The sequence below is a fragment of the Dreissena polymorpha genome, chromosome 14, assembly GCF_020536995.1.
Source record: "Dreissena polymorpha isolate Duluth1 chromosome 14, UMN_Dpol_1.0, whole genome shotgun sequence".
Classification (NCBI taxonomy): Eukaryota; Metazoa; Mollusca; class Bivalvia; order Myida; family Dreissenidae; genus Dreissena; species Dreissena polymorpha.
In genome coordinates this window covers 2,853,330-2,873,449 of record NC_068368.1, presented here as the reverse complement: position 1 = coordinate 2,873,449, position 20,120 = coordinate 2,853,330, and the positions used below count along the sequence as shown (strand labels likewise).

At 35.1% G+C, this 20,120-nt stretch overlaps 1 protein-coding gene across 3 annotated transcripts; it reads left to right on the top strand.

The window, feature by feature from the left end:
- The first annotated feature begins 1,554 nt into the window (after nt 1-1,554).
- LOC127858759 (chymotrypsinogen A-like) lies at nt 1,555-11,381 on the top strand. 3 transcript variants are annotated; one of them, XM_052396035.1, is made up of 6 exons: nt 1,555-1,691; nt 1,990-2,167; nt 2,399-2,483; nt 2,988-3,159; nt 10,881-11,029; nt 11,156-11,381. In XM_052396035.1, the coding sequence occupies exons 1-6, from the start codon at nt 1,643-1,645 to the stop codon at nt 11,312-11,314; spliced, it is 792 nt and encodes a 263-aa protein (XP_052251995.1). In that variant the 5' UTR covers nt 1,555-1,642; the 3' UTR covers nt 11,315-11,381. The 3 variants fall into 3 exon arrangements, with proteins under 3 accessions (XP_052251995.1, XP_052251994.1, XP_052251993.1); XM_052396034.1 differs by lacking the exon at nt 10,881-11,029 and adding an exon at nt 3,502-3,650; XM_052396033.1 differs by lacking the exons at nt 10,881-11,029; nt 11,156-11,381 and adding exons at nt 3,502-3,650; nt 3,777-4,002.
- Nucleotides 11,382-20,120: the final 8,739 nt, after the last annotated feature.

Sequence of the window (20,120 nt, the reverse complement as noted above, 5' to 3'; positions counted from 1 at the left end):
TTTCTGAAAAACATTCACTATCAAATATATACATTTTGTATATATAACAAGGTATTCAAATCGAAATCACCGGAAAACAGGATGCGTCGCTTTGAACAGCCATTCATCAATTTTGCAGCGATTTTCATGCACCCGTTCTCATTCAACGCAAAAATGAATTTCCTTGCTGGAAATGTATATATCTTGTTATATTTCTGCACATGATGGGTCAAAAGTTAAGAAATAAAAAGATACACAATTCGCTTGACCTACTTAACAGCGATCAGACAGGATTCACGAATGAAATCTCCAGGTGTATAGACACACCTTCGCATTGGACCAATGAAATCACTCGTGTGTTTAAAATGTCAGTTATTTTAAATGTATTTAAACAAAGGTTTCAAATATATATATATTTGATAGTGAATATTTTTTCTTCAGAAGAGTTTACTTTTCGTTATAATATTATTATTTATCATTCAAAATGATGTTTCCACAAATTAATTTCATAACCACACGCTAACCACCTGTGTATCGGACAAACAAAAAAGCCGCCACACGTGGAACGACGTTTCAAACCCGCAAATCATTATTTTATTATATCATTCGAAATTTCTTTCACCTCTTATCCATAAAAACCGCATTTCACATACAACTTACCGCTAAAACGTTCAGACTGAAATAAATCATGATCAACCATTGTTATAAGTTTTTTTTATAATTAAAACAACTTTCTATCCAGCAATCTCAATTTGAAGAATCTAACTGAAGCAAACATGATTCCCTCTAGCTCGAGATATCACTAAAGCGTGTCTTCAGATCCGCCAACGTTTGGTACCATACTTTGCGTAGGATCCCTGGTGGACGAAACGTGAAACGTCACTTCCGCGCACTGTGTTGATACCGCAACGTACGCATGAAGTTAACCTATTTATGCCTAGTGGACTCTCCCACCCTTCTAAATTGGATCAATTTATTTCCAAAATTAGGGATGTCTTGTATATTTATTTATGTATTTAGAATTTTTCTTACATAAATTCCTTTAAGCAAACAGCGAAGACCCTGATGAGACGCCGCATCATGCGGCGTCTCATCTGGGTCTACGCTGATTGCCAAGACATTTTTTTCTAGAAGCTATACATTAATGGGTTATCTAGTAATGGAAATATTATTGATAGAAAACGAAAAACTCTATCAAGAAGATAAAATACATATTGTATAATTTAATATCTACAAATACAGTATAAAGATCATCTGTACACTATAGTAATATGTGAATAAGTCATAACATTATTTTTTATTAATTTATTATAAAACCATGTGCGTTAAGCGCGTATCTTGCAAGTATTTTGTTGTGCATAGTTTAATTGCCATTTGCTCATTGTAAATATCGTAAATTTTCAGTCTCTTTAATGCTAATTTATGAGAAGCGATTATTAAATGAAGAGTACCATAAGGAGAGAAGTGGGCGTTATTTACCACTATAGTTTGACAGTATTCGTGTCAAAAATAAAAGTTAACAACATCCAAATGTCGGCATTCTCATGGTATGTTAACATTAAGGCTTACGTTATGCTGTGTTCCCGTCCTATATAAGGGGTAGAGAAACGCCAGCATAACCAGTGCTTCTGGCAGAATACTTGCTTTGAGACACAGCATCATCATGGTTGGGTATCTTCTTGCGTTCGTCTTCCTTATTGCTTCGGCAAATGGTATGTTATTTGGTGTTTCATATTATTGGACATGAAAATATATAAACAGAGGAAGTGACTGTAAAATACTTCTACTTATTCTATTTTATTGTACTGAACATATAATATATATTGACAAACAATGCACATGCATTTAATCATTTATTAAACAATTATTATCAAGTTTTAAGGTTAAAACCTATTTTCAAGTATAATGCAAGTTTCGAGGATATTTTCTTAATAGCACTGATGTTAAATCAATTAATTACTCACTATCTATTAACTGGAAATAAAATCATAACGGTTTGTGTGAATGTAGGAGATACGATTTCCCGGATCATCAACGGAAGTCCGACGACTATTGCGTCCCATCCGCACCAGATTTCGCTGCAAAGGTACACAACCTCCAGTGGAGGTTACTGGTACCACACTTGTGGAGGGTCCATCGTCAGGAGCAAATGGGTTGTGACCGCTGCACACTGTGTGGAAGGCTCCAGGTTGGTTAGACAAGGTTGTCTCATATATAAGTTGACTAACTGCTGCAGCTGCCACATGAGCATCGTTTTCTTTCTTTTTTCATCTAGAAAATGTAATGTTTCCACAGTATTTAACAGCCAAGCCTTTGTTTTGAGTGAACACTTTACAACACCGTCAAAAACATTTTCAACCGAAAAATGTTAAACCCGAAAGATATAACACGTTTTATAGTTTCTAAAAAACTATTTCAGTGCGTCTACTCTCCAAGTAGTCTTGACCAACGGATTCTTGTCAGATCCCAACAGGAAATCATACGCCGTCAGACGGGTTATCATGGTAAGATATGTTATTTAAATAATTAAAAACAGGTTCAATAAAATAAAGCATAACATCGCGTCATACTAAACAATATCGCACATAGTTTTGACAGTGCCAGGGTTATTGTATAATGTTGCAAATATATTCTTAAATAAACAAGTCATAAAGATATAAACTATTCATAAGAGAGGAGCTCTTCCTAAACGGGGCATATTGCATGTGCGTAAAGTATCGTCCCAGATTAGCCTTTGCAGTCCGCACATGCTATTCGGGGACGACACTTTCTGCTATTATTGTATTATTTATTAAAAAGGAGGCTTTTCTTCTCGACAATCCAGGTAAGGCGGAATGTGTTGCCCCCTCTTAGCCTGTGCAGTCCACTGAAGTTAAGCAAGGACAACACTTTGCACACATGCATTAAGCTCCGTTGTATCTGAGCGCGACTCATATCTTTGTTGTTTATTTAACGACTAGGTTTTTGGTTTTGACAGCGATCAATTAATATTGCATAACCTACTATAGCACCCGAACTACAACGTGGGAAGTGGTGCCTATCCCCACGATATTGCCCTTCTAGAGCTGACCTCTGACGCTGACTTGTCGGGAACCAACAAGGCCATCGAACTGGCAACTACGGGCGAGAACTTTGATCGCCAAACATGTGATATCAGTGGATGGGGACATACAGTCACCGGTAATAACATATTTTTCTTTGCCACTAGTGCACAGTTACATTGGAGACGCTGACCCAATATTTCAAAGTGTTATTTCATCCCCCCATCGGCACACATTAGACGCGTTTGATGTTTGTTTATTCCCGACCACTGTGAGAATTACATGTACTGTTTTGTGGAATGTCGCTTATATAAATAAATGCAAATAAGCCTCGCCGTTTTCTACGCACTAGAACGCATTTCCAACGCATCGTCTGAAATCACATGATATAACAAGTCACCAACCATATATATTTTCTATATCAATTTTTGTTTCAAACCGATTTTATACCATAGTCCAACATACTGACTTTTTATTGAAGGCACTCAGCCGAACAAACAGATTCCCGATCAGCTACAGGAGACAAACGGTGTCATCATGACGAACAGCGAGTGCACGTCATCGTGGGGCACCAATTACGCTGGCAGTGTTCACATCTGTATCAATAACAGGAACACTGGCACCTGTCAGGTAAATTTGTTCAACCATTGTCAACACACAAGCACTTATGTTTGTATGAGTACTTGTCATTTATCATTACGATATTGTGTTTTGGTTTAAAATTATGTTCTAGTTTTTTTCTTATATTGAATGCAGGGTGACAGTGGTGGCCCGATGGTGTGTTTCCGTGGCTCGACCCCCGTGCTGGCTGGTGTGACCTCCTGGGGCGTGTCTGGGTGTGGCACCACGTACCCCAGCGTGTACGCCAGAGTGTCCACGTACAGGTCGTGGCTCGACACGACCATGGGCATTTAAATCGGCCGGCGAATGGCTTTGTTTGAAACTTTGTAAAGCTATCAATAAAACAAATGCATCCATATAACGTTGTGTTTTTGTTCTAACATTATTAAACGTGGCAGAAAATGACGGTAAACGTACTAGAGAATATTGTAAAGTTATTCTGGTTTAGCGGTGAACATGTATTTAGAGACCAAGTTACTTAAAATAAAACTAAAATAAATAAACAAAACAAAACGATGCTACTTATTCTATATATAAAAAATGTTTTCGTAATATTGGTAATAATTTATAGAATTCAGATAATTTATACCGAGCTTATATTGAAGGAGTATTACTACGACGAAAGAGCCACCACTTCGTTGTATTGGAAAGTGGCAGTGCTCTGGGAAAAGGGGGCTTAATGCAGTCCGCACATGCTAATCAGGGTCGACACTTTCCGCTTTTATAATACATTTCGTTTAAAGAAAGTCTCTTCTCAGCGGAAATTGCACAGGCTAATCTGGGACGACACTTTACGCACAACCATTAAACCCCTTTATTCACAGAGCATGGACCGAATTCATTTTGAAATAAACAGAGGTAAAGTAGTGTGTGTTTAAGGTTATGGTTGTGCATCTTCGTGACAGATCAGTTTAAACAACAAGCGCTCAACCGAACGAGTCTAATTCCATTCGATTTAAAATGTCAAACATATAGCTTTGAAATTTTACTGATCATCTTAATCGTTTAATCTATTTAAGTTTAATGTAAATATAACCGCTTAAACAATAAGCGCTCAACCGAACGAGTCTAATTCCATTCGATTTAAAATGTCAAACATATAGCTTTGGAATTTTACTGATCATCTTAATCGTTTAATCTATTTAAGTTTAATGTAAAAATAACCGCTTCGCAAACTTAGTATCGTTTATTGGAATACTTAAGAAAGTTTAGATGTTTCTGATTAATTTCCAAGTGAAGTTTAGTTTGTAGCGTATCAATTGAATATGGAAATTTAATAATATGTTAAAAAAATTCAATAGTTGTTTTAAAGTTGTTTTAATATAAAGATGATACCTCTGAAACAGTTGGAATGATGTTTAGTAAAACGAACAAAACATCAGTCCGGATTGTAAAGGTTTTAATATAGTGTGTCTTTTGTAAACTAAGAAACAACATTCTAACATATTTATGTCAGTGATTTGCAATAAAAGATCACTTCGGATCCGTTCCGTTCATGGATTATTCTGTAATTTAGTTAGAGGCCGTATCAATTTTTCAATCAATAATTAGTACCTTACTGAAATATTAGGAAATTAACATTAATCACGAACAAAACTTTATTGTATTTATCTTAATGAATCTAACATTATCTACATCACATTATGTTGAACTTATATCTCCTTATTTTTAAGAAATAACACCATACACAACCTACTCGTCATCGATCAGACCCGATCCAAGACTGAACTATTCATGGAGTATATAGGGCATTTTCCCTGCTAAGTTCACGGACCTCATTACCATGATTCAATAAAACGTATGAAAAAAACATTCTTACCGTTCTTGCAGTTATATAATGCATCAAAACTAACTGTCCAGCGCCGTTTGAAACCTTAATTTACATGCATGTCAACTGGCCGACATTTTTAACACAAGGGTGATTTTATTGGTCCAACGCAAAGGTGTGTCTTTACTCCTGAAGATTTCATACTTGAATCGGGTCTGATCGATGACGAGAAGTTCACACGAGTTGTGTGTCGTGTTATTTCTTAAAAATTGACCCAGCATTTGTACAAATATTACAAGATATGTACATTTCCAGAAAGGAAATTCATTTCTGCTTTGAATAAGACCGCGTTCATGGAAATAGCTGCACTATTGATGAAGTCATGGCTGTTCAAAGCCATGCACCTCACTTTCGGGTCATTTTGTGTTGAATACCTTGTAATATACTATATATATATATATATATATATATATATATATATATATATATATATATATATATATATATATATATATATATATATTTGATAGTTGACTTTTCGCTTTAATTTGATTTTTTTTCATTTAAAATGATGTTTTTACTAATTAATTTCATAGCCACGCGCTAACCACCTGTGATTAAACTATCGATTTGCAATATCGCTCTCTTTATCAGCGCCTACAAATCCCATCTGTTTTCATCGTGATTCGTGGTATGTTCAAATACTCCTATCAGTCAGATGGTGTCGTCTGTGTCACGCAATTCGTTTCACGTGTTGTTGTTTTTTAATTCTGCGATTACAGCTTGTGTATACCCGTTTAAAGTAGTTTTCTTCAATGTCAAAAACCTAGCTTTAGCATACGAAGGGGTGAAACGGCTCACGAACATAGCAATGAATTGGTCGGAGTTATGTCCCTTAAATTACCTATAAATCAAACGGTGTCATAACACAATGCTAGAAAAACCATCGGGGGGGGGGGGGGTAAACACATCATGTTAAAGGGACCTTTTCACAGATTTAGGCATGTATTGAAGTTTGTCAATACTTGCTTTAAATTGATAGATGTTAACATGTATACTTAATACCGAGTAAAAATAAAACAAAAATAAATTTACAGAAAGAAAAAAAGTAATCCTACACTGGATTCGAACCACTGACCATTGGAGTAAAAGTTTTAAAGCACTCGGCCATCTGTGCTTATACTGTGAGTTACGAGTTTATATATTTATATATATATATATATATATATAAGCAATCCACGTAGTGTCACAAAATGTAACAATAACGATTTTGTCAGTTTCTTTTGCGTTAAAGGGACCTTTTCACACAGTTTTTTTGCATGTTTTGAAGTTTGTCATTAAATGCTTTAATTTTGAGAAACGTAAATATTGGAACAAAAAAACTCCATTAAAACAAGAATGGAATTAAAGAAAGATAAAATGTAACCACAACTGGCATCGAACCACTGACCCTTGCTGTAGCCACAACTGGCATCGAACCACTGACCCTTGCTGTAGCCACAACTGGCATCGAACCACTGACCCTTACAGTTAAAGTCTAGCACTTAAACCACGTGGCCATCCGTGCTCATGCAGTGAGTGGTGTATTTTATCCGTGCTCATGCAGTGAGTGGTGTATTTTATCCGTGCTCATGCAGTGAGTGGTGTATTTTATCCGTGCTCATGCAGTGAGTGGTGTATTTTATACATTATAGACGCGATCCTCGTAATGTTACAATTTAAAACGATAGCAACAGAACTCTCCAAATTATTTAAAGAGGCATTTTCACAGATTTTGGTATGTATTGTTTGTTATTATATGCTTTATATTGATAAATGTAACATTGGATCTAAAAAGCTACAGTAAAAAGGCAAGAATAATTTTAAAGAAATAAAAAAGTAACCCTAAACCGAGCTCGAACCACTGAGCCCAGGAGTAAAAGTCTAACGCTTAGACCACTCGGCCATCGGTGCTCATTCAATGAGTGATGTATTTTATACTTTATATAAGCAATCCTCGTAGTATCACAAAATATTCAAATATTCAACAAGGTATTCAAATCGAAATCACCGGAAAACAGGATGCGTCGCTTTGAACAGCCATTCATCAATTTTGCAGCGATTTTCAAGCACCCGTTCTCATTCAACGCAAAAATGAATTTCCTTGCTGGAAATGTATATATCTTGTTATATTTCTACACATGATGGGTCAAAGTTTAAGAAATAAAAAGATACACAATTCGCCTGACCTACTTAACAGCGATCAGACAGGATTCACGAATGAAATCTCCAGGTGTATAGACACACCTTCGCATTGGACCAATGAAATCACTCGTGTGTTTAAAATGTCAGTTATTTTAAATGTATTTAAACAAAGGTTTCAAATATATATATATTTGATAGTGAATATTTTTTCTTCAGAAGAGTTTACTTTTCGTTATAATATTATTATTTATCATTCAAAATGATGTTTCCACAAATTAATTTCATAACCACACGCTAAACACCTGTGTATCGGACAAACAAAAAAGCCGCCACACGTGGAACGACGTTTCACACCCGCAAATCATTATTTTGTTATATCATTCGAAATTTCTTTCACCTCTTACCATAAAAACCGCATCTCACATACAACTTACCGCTAAAACGTTCAGACTGAAATAAATCATGATCAACCATTGTTATAAGGTTTTTTTATAATTTAAACAACTTTCTATCCAGCAATCTCAATTTGAAGAATCTAACTGAAGCAAACATGATTCCCTCAAGCTCGAGATATCACTAAAGCGTGTCTTCAGATCCGCCAACGTTTGGTACCAAACTTTGCGTAGGATCCCTGGTGGACGAAACGTGAAACGTCACTTCCGCGCACTGTGTTGATACCGCAACGTACGCATGAAGTTAACCTATTTATGCCTAGTGGACTCTCCCACCCTTCTAAATTGGATCAATTTATTTCCAAAATTAGGGATGTCTTGTATATTTATTTATGTATTTAGAATATTTCTTACAGAAATTCCTTTAAGCAAACAGCGAAGACCCTGATGAGACGCCGCATCATGTGGCGTCTCATCTGGGTCTACGCTGATTGCCAAGACATTTTTTTCTAGACGCTATACATTAATGGGTTATCTAGTAATGGAAATATTATTGATAGAAAACGAAAAACTATATCAAGAAGATAAAATACATATTGTATATTTTAATATCTACAAATACAGTATAAAGATCATCTGTACACTATAGTAATATGTGAATAAGTCATAACATTATTTTTTATTAATTTATTATAAAACCATGTGCGTTAAGCGCGTATCTTGCAAGTATTTTGTTGTGCATAGTTTAATTGCCATTTGCTCATTGTAAATATCGTAAATTTTCAGTCTCTTTAATGCTAATTTATGAGAAGCGATTATTAAATGAAGAGTACCATAAGGAGAGAAGTGGGCGTTATTTACCACTATAGTTTGACAGTAATTCGTGTCAAAAATAAAAGTTAACAACATCCAAATGTCGGCATTCTCATGGTATGTTAACATTAAGGCTTACGTTATGCTGTGTTCCTGTCCTATATAAGGGGTAGAGAAACGCCAGCATAACCAGTGCTTCTGGCAGAATACTTGCTTTGAGACACAGCATCATCATGGTTGGGTATCTTCTTGCGTTCGTCTTCCTTATTGCTTCGGCAAATGGTATGTTATTTGGTGTTTCATATTATTGGACATGAAAATATATAAACAGAGGAAGTGACTGTAAAATACTTCTACTTATTCTATTTTATTGTACTGAACATATAATATATATTGACAAACAATGCACATGCATTTAATCATTTAGTAAACAATTATTATCAAGTTTTAAGGTTAAAACCTATTTTCAAGTATAATGCAAGTTTCGAGGATATTTTCTTATTCGCACTGATGTTAAATCAATTAATTACTCACTATCTATTAACTGGAAATGAAATCATTACGGTTTGTGTGAATGTAGGAGATACGATTTCCCGGATCATCAACGGAAGTCCGACGACTATTGCGTCCCATCCGCACCAGATTTCGCTGCAAAGGTACACAACCTCCAGTGGAGGTTACTGGTACCACACTTGTGGAGGGTCCATCGTCAAGAGCAAATGGGTTGTGACCGCTGCACACTGTGTGGAAGGCTCCAGGTTGGTTAGACAAGGTTGTCTCATATATAAGTTGACTAACTGCTGCAGCTGCCAAATGAGCATCGTTTTCTTTCTTTTTTCATCTAGAAAATGTAATGTTTCCACAGTATTTAACAACCAAGCCTTTGTTTTGAGTGAACACTTTACAACACCGTCAAAAACATTTTCAACCGAAAAATGTTAAACCCGAAAGATATAACACGTTTTATAGTTTCTAAAAAACTATTTCAGTGCGTCTACTCTCCAAGTAGTCTTGACCAACGGATTCTTGTCAGATCCCAACAGGAAATCATACGCCGTCAGACGGGTTATCATGGTAAGATATGTTATTTAAATAATTAAAAACAGGTTCAATAAAATAAAGCATAACATCGCGTCATACTAAACAATATCGCACATAGTTTTGACAGTGCCAGGATTATTGTATAATGTTGCAAATATATTCTTAAATAAACAAGTCATAAAGATATAAACTATTCATAAGAGAGGAGCTCTTCCTAAACGGGGCATATTGCATGTGCGTAAAGTATCGTCCCAGATTAGCCTTTGCAGTCCGCACATGCTATTCGGGGACGACACTTTCTGCTATTATTGTATTATTTATTAAAAAGGAGGCTTTTCTTCTCGACAATCCAGGTAAGGCGGAATGTGTTGCCCCCTCTTAGCCTGTGCAGTCCACAGAGGTTAAGCAAGGACAACACTTTGCACACATGCATTAAGCTCCGTTGTATCTGAGCGCGACTCATATCTTTGTTGTTTATTTAACGACTAGGTTTTTGGTTTTGACAGCGATCAATTAATATTGCATAACCTACTATAGCACCCGAACTACAACGTGGGAAGTGGTGCCTATCCCCACGATATTGCCCTTCTAGAGCTGACCTCTGACGCTGACTTGTCGGGAACCAACAAGGCCATCGAACTGGCAACATGTTTGATCGCCAAACATGTGAGATCAGTGGATGGGGACATACAGTCACCGGTAATAACATATTTTTCTTTGCCACTAGTGCACAGTTACATTGGAGACGCTGACCCAATATTTCAAAGTGTTATTTCATCCCCCCATCGGCACACATTAGACGCGTTTGATGTTTGTTTATTCCCGACCACTGTGAGAATTACATGTACTGTTTTGTGGAATGTCGCTTATATAAGTAAATGCAAATAAGCCTCGCCGTTTTCTACGCACTAGAACGCATTTCCAACGCATCGTCTGAAATCACATGATATAACAAGTCACCAACCATATATATTTTCTATATCAATTTTTGTTTCAAACCGATTTTATACCATAGTCCAACATACTGACTTTTTATTGAAGGCACTCAGCCGAACAAACAGATTCCCGATCAGCTACAGGAGACAAACGGGGTCATCATGACGAACAGCGAGTGCACGTCATCGTGGGGCACCAATTACGCTGGCAGTGTTCACATCTGTATCAATAACAGGAACACTGGCACCTGTCAGGTAAATTTGTTCAACCATTGTCAACACACAAGCACTTATGTTTGTATGAGTACTTGTCATTTATCATTACGATATTGTGTTTTGGTTTAAAATTATGTTCTAGTTTTTTTCTTATATTGAATGCAGGGTGACAGTGGTGGCCCGATGGTGTGTTTCCGTGGCTCGACCCCCGTGCTGGCTGGTGTGACCTCCTGGGGCGTGTCTGGGTGTGGCACCACGTACCCCAGCGTGTACGCCAGAGTGTCCACGTACAGGTCGTGGCTCGACACGACCATGGGCATTTAAATCGGCCGGCGAATGGCTTTGTTTGAAACTTTGTAAAGCTATCAATAAAACAAATGCATCCATATAACGTTGTGTTTTTGTTCTAACATTATTAAACGTGGCAGAAAATGACGGTAAACGTACTAGAGAATATTGTAAAGTTATTCTGGTTTGGCGGTGAACATGTATTTAGAGACCAAGTTACTTAAAATAAAACTAAAATAAATAAACAAAACAAAACGATGCTACTTATTCTATATATAAAAAATGTTTTCGTAATATTGGTAATAATTTATAGAATTCAGATAATTTATACCGAGCTTATATTGAAGGAGTATTACTACGACGAAAGAGCCACCACTTCGTTGTATTGGAAAGTGGCAGTGCTCTGGGAAAAGGGGGCTTAATGCAGTCCGAACATGCTAATCAGGGTCGACACTTTCCGCTTTTATAATACATTTCGTTTAAAGAAAGTCTCTTCTCAGCGGAAATTGCACAGGCTAATCTGGGACGACACTTTACGCACAACCATTAAACCCCTTTATTCACAGAGCATGGACCGAATTCATTTTGAAATAAACAGAGGTAAAGTAGTGTGTGTTTAAGGTTATGGTTGTGCATCTTCGTGACAGATCCGTTTAAACAACAAGCGCTCAACCGAACGAGTCTAATTCCATTCGATTTAAAATGTCAAACATATAGCTTTGAAATTTTACTGATCATCTTAATCGTTTAATCTATTTAAGTTTAATGTAAAAATAACCGCTTAAACAATAAGCGCTCAACCGAACGAGTCTAATTCCATTCGATTTAAAATGTCAAACATATAGCTTTGGAATTTTACTGATCATCTTAATCGTTTAATCTATTTAAGTTTAATGCAAAAATAACCGCTTCGCAAACTTAGTATCGTTTATTGGAATACTTAAGAAAGTTTAGATGTTTCTGATTAATTTCCAAGTGAAGTTTAGTTTGTAGCGTATCAATTGAATATGGAAATATAATAATATGTTAAAAAAATTCAATAGTTGTTTAAAAGTTGTTTTAATATAAAGATGATACCTCTGAAACAGTTGGAATGATGTTTAGTAAAACGAACAAAACATCAGTCCGGATTGTAAAGGTTTAATATAGTGTGTCTTTTGTAAACTAAGAAACAACATTCTAACATATTTATGTCAGTGATTTGCAATAAAAGATCACTTCGGATCCGTTCCGTTCATGGATTATTCTGTAATTTAGTTAGAGGCCGTATCAATTTTTCAATCAGTAATTTGTTCTTATAGTACCTTACTGAAATATTAGGAGTTAATCACGAACAAAACTTTATTGTATTTATCTTAATGAATCTAACATTATCTACATCACATTATGTTGAACTTATATCTCCTTATTTTTAAGAAATAACACCATACACAACCTACTCGTCATCGATCAGACCCGATCCAAGACTGAACTATTCATGGAGTATAAAGGGCATTTTCCCTGCTAATTTCACGGACCTCATTACCATGATTCAATAAAACGTATGAAAAAAACATTCTTACCGTTCTTGCAGTTATATAATGCATCAAAACTAACTGTCCAGCGCCGTTTGAAACCTTAATTTACATGCATGTCAACTGGCCGACATTTTTAACACAAGAGTGATTTTATTGGTCCAACGCAAAGGTGTGTCTTTACTCCTGAAGATTTCATACTTGAATCGGGTCTGATCGATGACGAGAAGTTCACGCGAGGTGTGTGTCGTGTTATTTCTTAAAAATTGACCCAGCATTTGTACAAATATTACAAGATATGTACATTTCCAGAAAGGAAATTCATTTCTGCTTTGAATAAGACCGCGTTCATGGAAATAGCTGCACTATTGATGAAGTCATGGCTGTTCAAAGCCATGCACCTCACTTTCGGGTCATTTTGTGTTGAATACCTTGTAATATATATATATATATATATATATATATATATATATATATATATATATATATATATATATATTTGATAGTTGACTTTTCGCTTTAATTTGATTATTTTTCATTTAAAATGATGTTTTTACTAATTAATATCATAGCCACGCGCTAACCACCTGTGATTAAACTATCGATTTGCATTATCGCTCTCTTTATCAGCGCCTACAAATCCCATCTGTTTTCATCGTGATTCGTGGTATGTTCAAATACTCCTATCAGTCAGATGGTGTCGTCTGTGTCATGCAATTCGTTTCACGTGTTGTTGTTTTTTAATTCTGCGATTACAGCTTGTGTATACCCGTTTAAAGTAGTTTTATTCAATGTCAAAAACCTAGCTTTAGCATACGAAGGGGTGAAACGGCTCACGAACATAGCAATGAATTGGTCGGAGTTATGTCCCTTAAATTACCTATAAATCAAACGGTGTCATAACCTTAAATTACCTATAAATCAAACGGTGTCATAACACAATGCTAGAAAAACCATCAGGGGGGGGGGGTAAACACATCATGTTAAAGGGACCTTTTCACAGATTTAGGCATGTATTGAAGTTTGTCAATACTTGCTTTAAATTGATAGATGTTAACATGTATACTTAATACTGAGTAAAAATAAAACAAAAATAAATTTACAGAAAGAAAAAAAGTAATCCTACACTGGATTCGAACCACTGACCATTGGAGTAAAAGTTTTAAAGCACTCGGCCATCTGTGCTTATACTGTGAGTTACGAGTTTATATATTTATATATATATATATATATAAGCAATCCACGTAGTGTCACAAAATGTAACAATAACGATTTTGTCAGTTTCTTTTGCGTTAAAGGGACCTTTTCACACAGTTTTTTTGCATGTTTTGAAGTTTGTCATTAAATGCTTTAATTTTGAGAAACGTAAATATTGGAACAAAAAAACTCCATTAAAACAAGAATGGAATTAAAGAAAGATAAAATGTAACCACAACTGGCATCGAACCACTGACCCTTGCTGTAGCCACAACTGGCATCGAACCACTGACCCTTGCTGTAGCCACAACTTGCATCGAACCACTGACCCTTACAGTTAAAGTCTAGCACTTAAACCACACGGCCATCCGTGCTCATGCAGTGTGTGGTGTATTTTATCCGTGCTCATGCAGTGAGTGGTGTATTTTATCCGTGCTCATGCAGTGAGTGGTGTATTTTATCCGTGCTCATGCAGTGAGTGGTGTATTTTATACATTATAGAAGCGATCCTCGTAATGTTACAATTTAAAACGATAGCAACAGAACTTTCCAAATTCTTTAAAGAGGCATTTCCACAGATTTTGGTATGTATTGTTTGTTAGTATATGCTTTATATTGATAAATGTAACATTGGATCTAAAAAGCTACAGTAAAAAGGCAAGAATAATTTTAAAGAAATAAAAAAGTAACCCTAAACCGAGCTCGAACCACTGAGCCCAGGAGTAAAAGTCTAACGCTAAGACCACTCGGCCATCGGTGCTCATTCAATGAGTGATGTATTTTATACTTTATATAAGCAATCCTCGTAGTATCACAAAATATAACTACAACAACATTACTCTTCAAATTATTCAATCATTTCGCTTTGCAACGTTTTATAATTTTCAGTTTTTTAAATCGTCAAAAGATGCTTATAATGGATATTTTAGAGCGCGGTAAATGTTGAGTATTACTGTTTCCTCAGAAATATCGTAACTTCAACGAAAATTTGCGAATCTGAAACATTTTTTAATGTTGTCAATTTACCACAACGTTGTCAAGTTTCTTAATCATCAAAAGATGCATATTATGGATATTTTAGAGCATAGCAAACGTTCAGTATTACTGTTTTCTGTTGATACATGTACTGTTTCTTGAATGTTAGTATAACTTCCCAGCTACTTCATCACCCCCTGACGTAGGAAGAGCAGTTTGCAGACCTTCAACACTCTGCAATGTCAAGGGGGTTGGGAGCAATAAGACCCTGGCTGACTCTTTGGTTTTTTGAGCATGAATATTATGTTGTTTACAAAGTGATTTAAAACATGTTATTGATTGTTCTACCTCCTCTCCGTTTTGCAATTTGTATGAATTACCCTAAAATCATTCATTTTAAAGTATATAGTGAACTTGTTAATATACTCTTTCTATCATGTAAATAATTTTTAGATTCATTTTTAGCTTGACCAGAAACAAAATAAGCCAATAGTTCCTAATATTTCTTTATGGCTACTAAAATCTCTGATTGTGAACACAAATTTCGTAAATACGTTGTAACGTAAGCATATTGTATCACTTCCTGAGGTAAATTGACAGTTTGATATGATCAAAGGGAGACTTTTTTCTGTTGTCTAACCGTAAATCAACATCGTTTTCGTCAAACAAAATGGCTTTTTTTGCATATCGATCAAATAGCTTAACCAATCGTGTGCTTGTTACTCATTGGCACTCCTGACATTATTTGAAAATCAAATAGCTCCGCCTATCGACATTTACAAAAAACGAAGGTGGAGTTAAACAGTTTATTGAACATGTGATTTACGCGTGCTGAGTCCCGATGCATAATAGTAATTACTTGGCCTATCCATGAACACTTTTGATACATTCACCTCGGCTTTTTCGAGAAAGGACGAGAAGTTCCGATTTACCAACTTCCTGTACAGCTTAGAACAATGGCGTATGTTTGTGTTTACTAAATTTCTTTAAAACATGTATCGTCAATAATGGCATCAGTGTTTTGTTAAATTATAAGGAGTTATCAACTTGCAAGGTAATCATGTGTTTACTACTATTACCTGGATGAATAAAAATCATAAAAAAACTTTTAAGAAGATAGTTGTGTCAAAGAATCAGATGATGACTTTGATTGGGTCGTAATTTTACTAATGATGATTTTGATTTTCCCGCTTGTAATTTTGACCCGACTTATCTAGTGCACATTCTCAAAACGGCCAATGTTCGTTCCATTTTCAGACCCTACGAGGTATGAGCGGGAAGGCGCATGACTAAGTTTTTGCGGTGGCCATTTCCAGATATAATGATTTTTTTCCAACACAGTTTAAGGACTTCAAAACATAAATATACATTTTCATACATATACATTTTCATTAAAAAAAATGAAAAATACACACTTATGAAATGCAATAAGTGATGAAAAAGAAACCTATGAAATAAGCAATTTCAATAGAAATAAATCACATACAGCGAAGTAAAGCAACTATATTGGGGCTACATACATGTTTTCTTTAATTGATTTGTTCGACAAAAACATCTTCATGTAAAGTTTTCTGTATGTTATATACTTTTAAGTGTGAAAATATTACTTTTGTCGATAAAAATGAGTTACAAATTGTATTATAGTAGACTCTGCCAATACCGGACTCTCCGAATACCGGAAAACTCGCGATTCCGAACGGTCGGCCAGTCCCGTATTTTCCCCTTTCATTTCTTTGTTGAAAAATGTTGAATAAACCGAACTCTGCCAAAACCGGAAACTGAACGGATATCTCCTTGAATTTAGTCAACGTTTAATACATTGAGTACACCGGACGGCCCAAATTCTCAAGACGCCCGAGGCGTGTAAATTACAATACCTAGCCAGCACGGCGCGTGCTTTGTCACACATTCCGCTCGCGCAATTATCGATAATCGCATTAAACATACCATAAAGGTGTCAAGTCGTTACCGCGCTATTGAAGTCCGATTAAATAATAAACAAACTTTGCATGTCTATTATAGACGTGCGGTAACACCAAAAAGTGATTCACGCGATCGTGTTATTTGGCTCATGATAAACAATGTAATCACAAAATTAATGCATGCCGTTGCGACGATCACTTTCTTGTAAACTTCTGCAGAAATGTTCATTGAAGCAGAGAGTGATTTCGGACTTTTTCAAGAAATCGTGAACTTTGCGCATGTGTAGGTTTTGACAAGACTTGCTGTGATTATGAATGTCTTGAAAATATGACTCTTTTGTGCGTGTGTGTGCGTGTATGTTTTGTGAAATGTGTTATGTCTTGAATAATAAATCGCGTGTTCACAACAATCGTATTTGTGTCGTAATTCGTCAAAATTGTCTACGACGTTTGGCGCTTCCTATTTATAACAAATAAAACATAATTAATTCAGAGCTATTTAATTCGAACAAGACTCACTCGCCTATATGACAAATGTCACGTACGCATGTACATGTACGTACATGTATAAAGCACCACGCTCACTTTGGGATTACTGAAAACAAGTCGGTATGGAATGTTTATTGTTTTTAATCGAATAAAACACATTTTGAAGAATACTTTAAACATGAACATTTACATGAGTACAGTTATCACATGGTACATCTACATGTATATGGTTTGTTCATATTTCGGCAATATGTCTACTCTTAGTAAACCGGAACTCTCTGAAAACCGGATGATCAGGTCGGTCCCCAGACCGGTTTACACAGAGTCTACTGTATATATTTGTTTGAAATAACAAAATATGACAGAACAAGAAAAAAAGATGATAATCGTCAACAGACAAGCTTACAAGCTTGTTAAAAGTAAAGAAGACCCTCGAAACTTTTACCTCTGTTGTAAATGCACGCATTGAAACCTTGAGTAACAACTTTAATATTATTTCGGACGCACAGTATATGTTAAAATGTTTTGATACTATTTATAGAAATGGTTTATGGCTTACAGTATACAAGTGTGATATTGTAGGCAAACTGCTTAGAATTATAAAAAAATATGTATCATAATGTCAAATCTTATGTAAGGCATTGTTCATCCTATTCAGAATATTTTAGTTATGCTGTCGGACTACGTCAAGGGGAAGTAATGTCACCTCTACTATTTTCGCTTTTTATTGAAGATCTATAATTATTTTTACAAGATAGTTCTTCTTCTGGTTTGCTCATTGATTATATTATACTTATATTGTTGCTTTTTGTTGACGATATGGCAATAATAGGTAAATCGCCTGAAGAAGTACAATCTCATATGGACCGTTTACTTGAATACTGAAATACCAGGGGACTAAAGGTAAATATTAGTAAAACGAAAATTATGGTTTTCCGGAAACGTGGTCGTCTTTTACCATCAGAACATTGGACATATAGTGGTCAACCAATAGAGGTTGTCAATGATTTTAATTATTTGGGTACAGTATATAATTATACAGGTAACTTCTCTTTGAACCAAGACTATCTAGCTGGTAAAGCACTAAAATCACTAAATATTTTATTCATTAAATGTAAAGACTTTGGTTTAAAACCCAAAACGGTATGTTAGTTGTTTGATGCTTTTGTTGGTTCAATTCTTAACTATGCATGCGAAGTTTGGGGCAACACAAAGTCAAAAGAAATAGAACGAATGCATTTAAAATTCTGCAAAAGATTGCTGACTGTTAAACAGAACACTTGTAATGCAGCAGTATATGGGGAGTTGGGTCGGCATCCTTTATTTATTAATCGTTTTATTAGAATTGTTAAATCCTGGTTGAACATTTCAAAATCTCATAATATTATTATAAAAAGTGTATATTTAAATTATAAGCCCTGCAAGATAGCCATTAGTGGCTTATAAATTGGGTTACTAATGGTAAAAGGCTGTTAGACACATATGAATTTTAACATGCTTTTGATGACGTGAATTTGGTCGATGTAAACATATTTTAAAATCAATTTAAATGTAGAGTTATTGAAACGTATATCCAGGACTGGCATAGGATTGTCGACAACAGCCCGGTTCTGGACATGTATTGTGTATTTAAACCTGTTTTTGTATATGAACATTACCTTGATCATATTCCTTAATCCCTGATGGGTATACATTACTAAATTACGATTGTCAGTTCTTCCACTAAGAATACGGCCTGGTAGGTATGCTACTCAAAACAACCCAAGAAACGAGCGGCATTGCCTATTATGTAACGAATCAGATTTAGAAGATGAGTTCCACTTTGTATGTAAATGTACTTAACATATCAGTATCAGAAAGAAATATATATAACCATTTTACTACAAAAAAACAGAAGAAGGATGGTCGAGTGGTCATATCGGCTTTATCTCCCTTAACTCCAGGACTCCAGGGGTCAGTGGTTCGAGCCCTGCTGAGGGTTACTGTTTTCTTTTTTTTAATTGTATTCATGTTTTTTACTGGATCTTTTTAGATGCAATTTTTACATTTATCAATATAGAGCATTTAATGACGAACTTCAAAACATGCCAAAATCTGTGTAAAGGCCCCTTTAATTAAATTTAAAAACTTTTTATTTAGACGTCAATCTAAGTAAAATGGAGTTATGTATAAATATATAATATATGTAGTTTTTTGTGTATTGTAAACCTATTTCTAACCATTAACCCAATGTTCAACAAAATGTTAAAAACGTGACATCATGTATGTATATGTTATTGATGTATTTAGACGATGTATTCTGTACAAGTCTCAATAAAGTGTCTTGTCTTGTCTTGTTTTAGCTACCGTAATTTATCACGTCAATTAATCTGGCAAAATATTTTAGTATAACACACTTGAATTTAATTTTGTGTTGGAAAACACTTAAGAAAAAAAAGATTTATCCTAGTATGTATTCACAACACAAGCACATGTATGTATAAATTGTAACCACATATGAAAAAGACATATACAATGATTGATAAATGTATTTAATTGTGTTTTACGACGCAGAGGTCCTAAATTTAATTTCATTTGATTAACGGAACTATATTAAATGTATGTGTTCCGCATTAAAAAAAGTAGACCAATTATCAAATTCGAATGATAAGTGTTTGAAACAATATCAGTATACACTTCCCAAACAAAATTTAATTTAAATACTATGTTGTAAACAATAGCATTAAACAGTTTCCATTTATTGTA

Excerpts from the sequence above, each read along its gene's own strand:
- LOC127858759 (XM_052396035.1), top strand. The coding sequence starts at position 1,643 with ATGGTTGGGTATCTTCTTGCGTTCGTCTTCCTTATTGCTTCGGCAAAT. Across the intron at positions 2,484-2,987 it reads CCGTCAGACGGGTTATCATG|CACCCGAACTACAACGTGGG; the intron begins GTAAGATATGTT and ends AACCTACTATAG. Across the intron at positions 11,030-11,155 it reads GGAACACTGGCACCTGTCAG|GGTGACAGTGGTGGCCCGAT; the intron begins GTAAATTTGTTC and ends TATTGAATGCAG.